The 8,911-nt window shown below is 39.4% G+C and overlaps 1 protein-coding gene across 1 annotated transcript in view; it reads right to left on the bottom strand.

Annotated features, from left to right (window-relative positions):
* Positions 1 to 1,214: 1,214 nt before the first annotated feature.
* The window catches only part of eftud2 (elongation factor Tu GTP binding domain containing 2), a 30,383-nt gene continuing 22,686 nt past the window's right edge, over positions 1,215 to 8,911 (bottom strand). Inside the window, exons 14-22 of the mRNA XM_008417016.1 lie at positions 8,046 to 8,159; positions 7,828 to 7,914; positions 7,022 to 7,148; positions 6,355 to 6,442; positions 6,159 to 6,277; positions 4,884 to 4,978; positions 4,648 to 4,801; positions 1,591 to 1,698; positions 1,215 to 1,502 (exon numbers count right to left, since the gene is read on the bottom strand). Of these exons, the coding sequence (XP_008415238.1) occupies positions 1,407 to 1,502; positions 1,591 to 1,698; positions 4,648 to 4,801; positions 4,884 to 4,978; positions 6,159 to 6,277; positions 6,355 to 6,442; positions 7,022 to 7,148; positions 7,828 to 7,914; positions 8,046 to 8,159 (988 nt within the window). The 3' untranslated portion in view covers positions 1,215 to 1,406. The remainder of the gene's footprint in view (positions 1,503 to 1,590; positions 1,699 to 4,647; positions 4,802 to 4,883; positions 4,979 to 6,158; positions 6,278 to 6,354; positions 6,443 to 7,021; positions 7,149 to 7,827; positions 7,915 to 8,045; positions 8,160 to 8,911) is intronic.

Here is an 8,911-nt window from a genome sequence, read left to right as displayed (position 1 = left end):
CCAGCCAGCCAGCCAGTCAGTCAGTCAGTCAGTCAGTCAGTCAGTCACCGCCCACAATGTCCCCAAAACGACGGATCGATCACGGTGAGCGTCAGTAAAGTTTCTATTTGCTCTCTGATGGTCGACAGGCACACAACTCAGCCTGCTGCACTTTAAATTCAGCCACAATGGAGAGACTTTCTGGCACAAAAATGCCTGTTTAAGGTATTTAAGTTGAGACTTTGACTTGGCCATTCCAGTTTATTCATTTAGTTGTKTTTTTTGCTCTATGAAGTGTACATCCTGGAATGCTTTGGGTTATTGTCTATACAGCCYGAGTGCTTCAGTTTAAGCAGAATCTGTAGTTGCATGAATTCCAGCTTCAGAAATTTTTTGCAATAGTTTCCAAACTGACAAAWGTCTCAAATGTTGTAGAATCTCTTTAGTTGAGATATTTTAGCCCACTTCATGTTGTCACACTGAATATTTAAGTGAATTCTTAGTTGTATAAATCATAATCAGACCAGTGTAAAATAAAAAAATTAAGCAAGGCTTTGTACAGCACATGTTCATTAACAGAGTAGAAAAATGATGAAAACAATAAAAACATTACGTTGCAGCGGCAAAACAAACAAACTACAACTTGTTCCAATTGTTATTAATGAATGGCAGCTTTACAGGTTTAAAGGAACTCAGTATTTCAGCTGTTTTGCAGTTTTCTGGAAGTTTGTTCAAGATGAAAACTGAATGATTCGTCTTCATGTTCGGTTGTGGTTCAGGGGATGGAGCCGAACCAGAACCAGAACCAGAACCAGAACCAGAACCAGAACACAAAGACTTGAGAAATCTGGAAGGTTGATGCAGCAACAACAGATCTTTAATGTATTTTAGTGCTACGCCATTCAATAATTTATAAATTAACAAAAGCATTTCAAAGTCTGTTCTCTAAGCAATGGGGAACCAGTGTATGGAACATAAAACGGGGCGATGCGATTTATTTTACTAGCTTTATGGAGGAAACGTTTTAGTGGTGAATCGCAATTCATGATTTAACAAGTGAAAATGACCTTTCCACATAAGTCCAGTTTGATTTGAACAGCTTTACCCGCCTTAGTAAATAACAGTATTGCATCAAYGTTTCGTATTCACTCAGGTTCTCTTTGATATGAAAATGTGTTTCATCATCTGAAACAAGAAATCTGCACGGGCAGCGCAAAATACACAAAACATCTTCATTTGGTTTAAAAACATTTTTATTCAAACATAATCAAGTCCAACTCTTTTCTCATTTAATCCAAAGACAAGTCGAGCTACAAAAAAAAAACGTTTTGTACAAATAAAAAAATAAAAATACAACGAAAGATGAGGACAAGCAGATGGATCCGATGTTTAACAGCTACACCTGTTCTGTAGATTGAAAAGTTCCCTCACATCGGATAATTAAGCACCACGTCCTGCTTCGCCAACTCCAACAACATGGGATCGTCGAAGAACTTGCTGATACTCACATCTTCGCTCAGACCCTGCAAAGCGACAAAGAATTATTATTTAAATGCTAAATTTGTGGTAATATTTTTAATTCGAAGGCGAGCAGGCGTGCGGCCGACTTGCCTTGCGTCTTCTGGTCTTGATCATGAACTCTCGGGCCAGGTGSGGGGCGGGCTGAGGCTCGAGGGGCCGGATCACGATGCTCTTGTCCAGCGGGTCACCGGGAACAATCTAAAACGAGCGTCAGAAGCAGAGCGTTTACGTTCAACAAACACGTAACGCCTTCAGCGCTAACAAGCTGAGTGAACATTTTAAACGGTCTGTCATGTTTTTCCTGACTCAGCACAGCAACCGTCATCGTAACGGGGGGGGGGGGGACGAGACGCAAGTAGTGTCACTCCATCAAACGGGACCAATATGACAACAATGCAACGTTCGCAGGACGAGTTGGAACGCATACGAGCTCACGGACGTTTAAAATTATTCACCAAATCCGCTCTAAGCAGCCTGACCTTCATGGGACGAATGGGATATTCATTGTCATTTGACGGGAGAGGAAGAGGAGGCTTGCGAAGGWTCGGGATAYGATAGAATAAATAAAGACTTTCTGAGCCTTGGGGGGAGATTTTGACTGGAGGAAAAGAGGAAAACGTAATCAAAGGAGAAGCTGGAGCCCAATCAACAGATGGAAGGGAGCGGCTGAGGACAGAAACTCAACGCGACGCTGTTGGCGAGCCAGCAGATGATAAAACTAATGAGGGAGGCACAAAATGGCCTCTTAAGGTTAATGGGCCAAACAAGGCAGTTCAGGGACTTCTTTGTTCTTCTCGTTATCTGGGGCAGCCGAATCAATATGTGCTCGCAGGAATCAAATCTCTCCAACACAAACAGCAGAAAAGAGCCAGATTGTTGAGTGAATTGGGAATGAGCAACGGCAACATGCGTGCTGACTAAGCATTTCGCAATAAGAAATGAATCAATTAATCGCATGATAAGTTAAAATGAGCTCAATAAATTCCATTTGCATGATTGTTTGTTTTTCTCTTTTTTTTCTACCAAAGGCTGGATGATAAAAGTTTCCAGTCTGGTTTCTCCTATTACGTTTTATGAMGGACAATTTTGTTCACTGAGAGTTTAATATCCATTTTATTTGTTGTTTTGGARAAACAACAAGATTGTTTATCACAGTGACTTTAAATAGCAAGATTTGTTATTGTGACAGGCTTAKTGCTGATTGGTGTTAAATCTCAAGAGAATTTCCTTTAAAAAAAATTAACATTTTGCAAGGAATAAATGGTGAAAAACTGTAATCAGATTCATCTCAGCAGGAAATGAAACGAAGAAAAATATCTTAATAAAAAGCAAATAAAGCAGAACCAAATCTGTCACTGCATTTTACTTTCTCATCTTCATATAATTTAAATAACAATGATGCAAATATTCTCCAGTGCATGCCTGACATAAATAATTCATGTCTGATGTCGCGTCGGATGCTTTCATTTTCACCTACGGGGGGATGAAACATTAGTTCAGATGATGAAACGTGAAATGTTTCCACTCCTTCTTTTTGCTCACAGATTAATGACTTTGCACTKAAGTATTAATCTAGACTAAGTGGAGGTAATTTTCCCTGACACAGCTCTACGGAGTGCAGACGCAAACACAYGTCAGATAAGAGCAGGCAGACGCAGACAGACGCATAAAACTTGAAAAGTAATGAGTCGGCACTCGGCTGTGACTCGGGATCAAAAGCCGTTTAACCGGAGCGGCAGACGACCGCGCCACGCCGGAGCCGCAGCGCGTGTTGGTTGGGACTCCCGGCGTTCCCAMACATGTTCCCAAACGCACTTAGAAATTTTTCAAACCAGCAAAGGTCAGTTTTTAAAGTATAAATACAGAAATTCACTCTAAGCTGCCTTATTGGAGTAAAACGATTATTTTGATGATCAATTGGATAAAAGAAATCGGCTCATTCTGAAAATTTTTCATCCTAAACATTTAAGTCCATTTTATTCAATAAAAAAAAACTAAAATGTAAACAAACAATTCCCTTTTTGATTAAGAAAATTTACATTTTATTGCCTAAGACGCAATAACAGCGTTCCTTTAGTGAACGCTTCATTACTTTTTTAGTAAAAAATACATGTGCAGCTAAAAAATACTTCTTTATCTGTTGATTATATTTGGATGAACTGATTAATGATTGGTTAACAAAAAGTGCTTAATATGAGGTTTTATTTTTTACAAAGTGAAGCTAAATCTAAGCCAAAGGAATTTTTGTAGAAAATATTTACAGGCAAAAAGGGTTCGTCTTTCATCTTAAACGCAAAATCTATATTTTTTTATAGCTTTGGCTTAATTGCTGCTCTGACTGTGTTGCTCTTTCAGAAAACAGCTTCTTTCAGCGTTTGTACACTTCAGTTTRCAATTATTCAATTACCAAATTAGTTGACGAWTACTWCAATAATTRATTCATCACGATTAATCAGATTTGTTTTAGTTTTACTTTCAATTTATTCTGCAAAAACTAAAGAAGATGCAAAAGCTAAAGAAGACGGATGAAAAAYGTGCATGGATGCAAGAAAGAAGGATGGATCGATGTACTTACAGACAGATGGGTGGAAAATGAATGAATGACAGATATAAGATGGGGAATGGATGGAAAAACACATGAATATATAGATGAAGGGATGCATATTTGAAAGGATGGAAAAATGCATAKATAGATGGAGGCAAGAAAGAAAGAAGGATAAATGGATGGCTAAACATACGAGTGGATAAATGTACCAACAGATAAAACGGATGGTGGAGACGGACAGACAGACAGGTCGATGGACAAAAGGATGACTGAATGACTGCAGTAATGAAAAAGTAAATGAAAGGCTGTATATGTGGAGAAAAGGAGTGATGGATGGATGGATGGATGGATGAAGAGAAGGACAAACTGACAGAGAAATGCAAACAAAATCCCAGGATAGTTTCATAAAGTCATTCACATCTTTCACATTAAAAACATGCAGCATCGGCATCATTCTGTATCCAAGAGACAGAAGTTAATCTCGCAATTAATTTCAACAGATTTCTACAAAGCCAGGCTTTTGTTTTTAGGAGGCAAACGCCAAGTAATCCAATCCCCCAAGAGGAAGGAGCTGACTGCATGTTAGTGTCCATAAATCTCACCTGCCAGTGGTGGAACACAGACAGCGCGAAGGCCTGACCCTGTGTGTGTGTGCGAAGGTCGGTCTCAAAGCCGAACGAGTCTATGGCCGGGATGAAAGCCTTGATGGTGTAGAGAGGAGAGCCGGGGATGGGCGCATCCTGGGTGACGTGACCTCTGATCGATGGCAAGCAAAGGTTATTTCAATAAGAAAATGAACAACGGTGAGTGTGAAGATTGATTTAGGAGGCAGACAAACCTTCTTCTCGCCAGAACGGTGTAGACGGCAGACACACAGTCAGCTGGAGCCTGGACCTCCACAAAGTAGTACGGCTCCATTAACCTTGGAGTGGCCTGAAATGAAAGGGTTACTACAGATTAAAGTAGGAAGAAAGGCCTGAAGAAAGACTGTAGCAAAAACACAGCATCACAGTTTAGTTCAACTCTTCTCTCTAATAGAGGTAATTAAACATTTAAAAATAAGAAGAAAAAACAGATTTCAAACACTTTTCAAGGCAAGTTTTCAAACTTTTCCAGAAGCAAACATTGGAGATTAAAAACGACATAAACACAAAAAAAAACAAAAAACAAAAAAAAAAGACAGTTTCAGTTTATTATTATATGATATAGTTTCTTACTGTTAATATATTTTATGATAGTATTTTACATTCTGCAGCAGGGACAATGTAAACTACAAAATAGCTAAATATTATATTTTCACACACCGTGTACGCCTTTATTCAATATTTAAAAAAAAACTAAAATGTAAACAATTCAATTCCCTTTTTGATTAAGAAAAATTTACATTTTATTGCCTAAGACACAATAACAGCATTCCTTTAGTGAACGCTTGATTATTTTTTTAGTAAAACATACATGTGCAGCTAAAAAATACTTCTTTATCTGTTGATTATATTTGGATGAACTGATTAATGATTGGTTAACAAAAAGTGCTTAATATGAGGTTTTCTTTTACCAATTACCAAATTAGTTGACGAATACTTCAAAAGGTATTGCATTTTTCATTAAATTACAAAAAATTACTAATTCTCAACAGCCAAGGCATAAAATATAAGACAATTAATAATTCATTGAACCATAAGGCATAATAAATACTCATTACAATGAAACAATCCAAACAAACCATGCAAAGGTGAATAAACGTCCGGCTCAAATTAACCGCTTATACACAACGTACAAAAAGACGGAAAACAAATCTCTAAAAAATGTTCTTGCTAAATAATTTTGGTCATTTTTACTAACCCGAGAGAGAAACGACTTCAGACATTGAGGGGGGAAAAAAAATCTGTCTTTTTATTAGGTGTTTGAAAATATCTGGCTTCAACTGTAAATCTAAGTGTTAGATTACACTTTATTACAAAATTGTGCAGCTTGAATATCAAGCATTTTCAATAATCAATTGGTGTCGTCAAGCTTTGACAACACCAAATTGAAATTCAAGCATTTTAGAGGATCTGAAGCACCAGTAACAAAAAAAAAACTAAAAGAAAAAAACGATCTGAAAGGCTCTGACCATGAGAAAGGCGGAGTAGACCACCCTCCTGGCTGTGGGGATGACCTGACCTCCTCCTCTGTGGAGAGGCTCCTGCGCGATGACGGCATCCAGGATCTTAAACTTCACATTTCTAATAGCTGACAGGAGCAAAAACAACAAAAAATATGAATAAATCAGTCCACATTTCATTCGGAGGAAGAGTGTAGGTCCTTACGCTCATCACACAGAGGCCCCTCCCTGGTGCCCCACTGGAAGCCCTGAACGATGCTGTCTTTGACTGAACCGAGCAAAGCTTTGTCCACCTGCAGAAAACACACAAAGGCTCTGAGACCATCTGGAAGAACACAATATTTTTATCAATACATTCATCAAAAACAAGCAAAAAGACTAATTTTAGGGTTTTTTTTTAATAACCAAAGAACTAAAACATTTAATTTCATGCTTTTCCGCACTCAAATCTCCAGAGTTCTCCATCCATTTCTACCTTTTTTTAAACCTATAAGTGAAAACATTCAACATGAATTTGATGCAGATAACAGGAAACTGTAAAGCGTGAAGTTTTAGGCACACAATCTGCTGGGATGCTGCAGAGAGATGTGGAGGCAGTACTGCAGATTAAATATGATCGGATGTATGAGATGTGTATATATCATGAATATTTGCTAAACAACAAAATTGAAAACACATTTTTTTTCTTCCTGATCTTGACCTGGAAACCATTTAAATTGACTTTCAGATGGAGAAAAATCWGCTTTTTGTACAAGACAGACAAAAACAAGGTCCATTTCATGAAATWACTGTGGCAAACGCTGGAATGCAAAAAACATGAAACAAGATAAGTGAATATATGAGTTGTGCTGCCAATAGCTTTTCTGACTTGCCTCCGAAGGAAGCGTGTCATCCACTAGAATATTTGGCCCCGTTGTGTCTGGTCCAAAGGCCCAGATAGACCTGGCAGCCAGCAGATCCCAGTCGTACTTCGTCTGGAAGAACTCTCCCAGCTTCTTCCTGCCATGACAAAACAGGACAGTTACTGGTTGGGGGTGGGGGAGTGATGGGAAGTGCAGTGTGTCAACTGGAACATTAAAGAGATTGCTTTATTTGGGGGAGCGACGGGGGGGTTAATGGAAGAGAGGTATGTGCTATTATATGCTGGCAGAACCAGGTCCAGATGGCCTCACAGACAGCAAGCCTCACTCAWGCAGAGGATGTAATCAGGCCTGCTCTTCATACAAGAGGAACGGGGAAGTGCTCGCATGCTTTCAGTGTGCAATTTAATTAGAGAGAGTGAATTAATCAATAAGCAAAAGTGAGGCCACATCGTGGGGGAATTTCTGTGATGCACAGGCAGCTGCTCGGCAGCGAGCGCCAAGTTATTGTCGAGCACCTATGTATTTAGAAACTTCCAATGTCTCACTTCTTAAATACGTTTTTTCCTCCACTGCCTCCTATGACCGCGTTTAATTGCAGAACCTCGTTTTTCAATAGCTGCTCATTAATCCCAGCAACGGATGAAATGAGAATAAATGGTCAGAAAAGCAYGGAAATGTGGAGGAATTAAGCTGACATCAAAGCAAAACGAGCACATCTGACATGAAAGGCACATTGTATCACCCRGATAATAAAGCAGTCAATTAAACTGCAGCAGCAGCAGCAGCAGCGAGCGGGCGAGCCTTCAGCGGCGTACCTGTTCCACGTGATCTGCACCACTTCGTTCTCGATGTCCTCGGCGAGCCCCTTCTCCAGAGGCTCAGCGATCATGGTGATCTTATTCCTGGAAATCAAACCATTCTCAGTCTGTGCTCCTTTATCTGAGCAGCTGTAATTATCTGGTGAAGCGCCATCAGATCACACTCTTGCCATTGTGTTMGACTTGGATGTGACAAGATGAGGGTAAACACTCACTTTTTGTTGGGCGTCTCAGCAAAGCACTTAAGAGACGAAGTCTCAACCACCGTCTCACAAAAGGTCACAACGGGATCAGCGACCTGAAGGGAAAAAGTTAAAAGGAGATTTGTTTAAGGAAACCATATCAACAAAAGCATTTTAAAAAAATCACTTTTCAACTGCAATAATGACAATAATCCACACATTTTTATTTGTGGTGCCATTTTGTTTGCATATGAAATACGCAGACATGTTTTGCTGAAGTTATTTYATAGCGCAGTCAACTAATGATGTCACTTTTAAATTAGTATAAATATTCTTTATATATTAAACATGACAAAATTAATTTGATTTTGTAATTTGATATCTTGAAATTGGGCCTCTGTCTCTTTAAGAAGCTTCTGCTCTTTCCGACACTCTGCCTTCAGCACATCGACACAACATTGCTCCTCATTATGCCGTTTACAACCGTTCGTAGGAGAACCAGTTCTTGATGAACTCAGCTCAGTTCCACCAGCCAATTGCTGCTGCTGCTAGTCTGAAGGAGTTGAGTGGGAGAGGATCTACAGTCTGAGTTTGGCGTCTAATCRCAGAAATGATTAGAAGTACTGTGAGCTAAAAGTCCAAACATCAATCAAAATGATACAGATGGACGAGTTTGTCTATGTGCTCAGGGCTCCTTTTGCATCAATTATTGCGTTATCACAGCAGGGCTACAAAGGTGTTGAAGAAGTCAGGTTGCTATAACAGTAACATTGACATTGGTGTCTGTGGTGTTTCATCTTTCCTCTGGACGGGGCTTCTTAGCATCACTATGAGGTTCATGTCAGACCAGCCTGAAGGCCAGTCAGGCTCAGTGATGTCATGGTCACTAAAGCAGGTGC

Source organism: Poecilia reticulata, linkage group LG8 (genome assembly GCF_000633615.1).
Source record: "Poecilia reticulata strain Guanapo linkage group LG8, Guppy_female_1.0+MT, whole genome shotgun sequence".
In the NCBI taxonomy this organism is placed as follows: Eukaryota; Metazoa; Chordata; class Actinopteri; order Cyprinodontiformes; family Poeciliidae; genus Poecilia; species Poecilia reticulata.
This window is presented reverse-complemented; position numbering and strand designations above follow the sequence as displayed.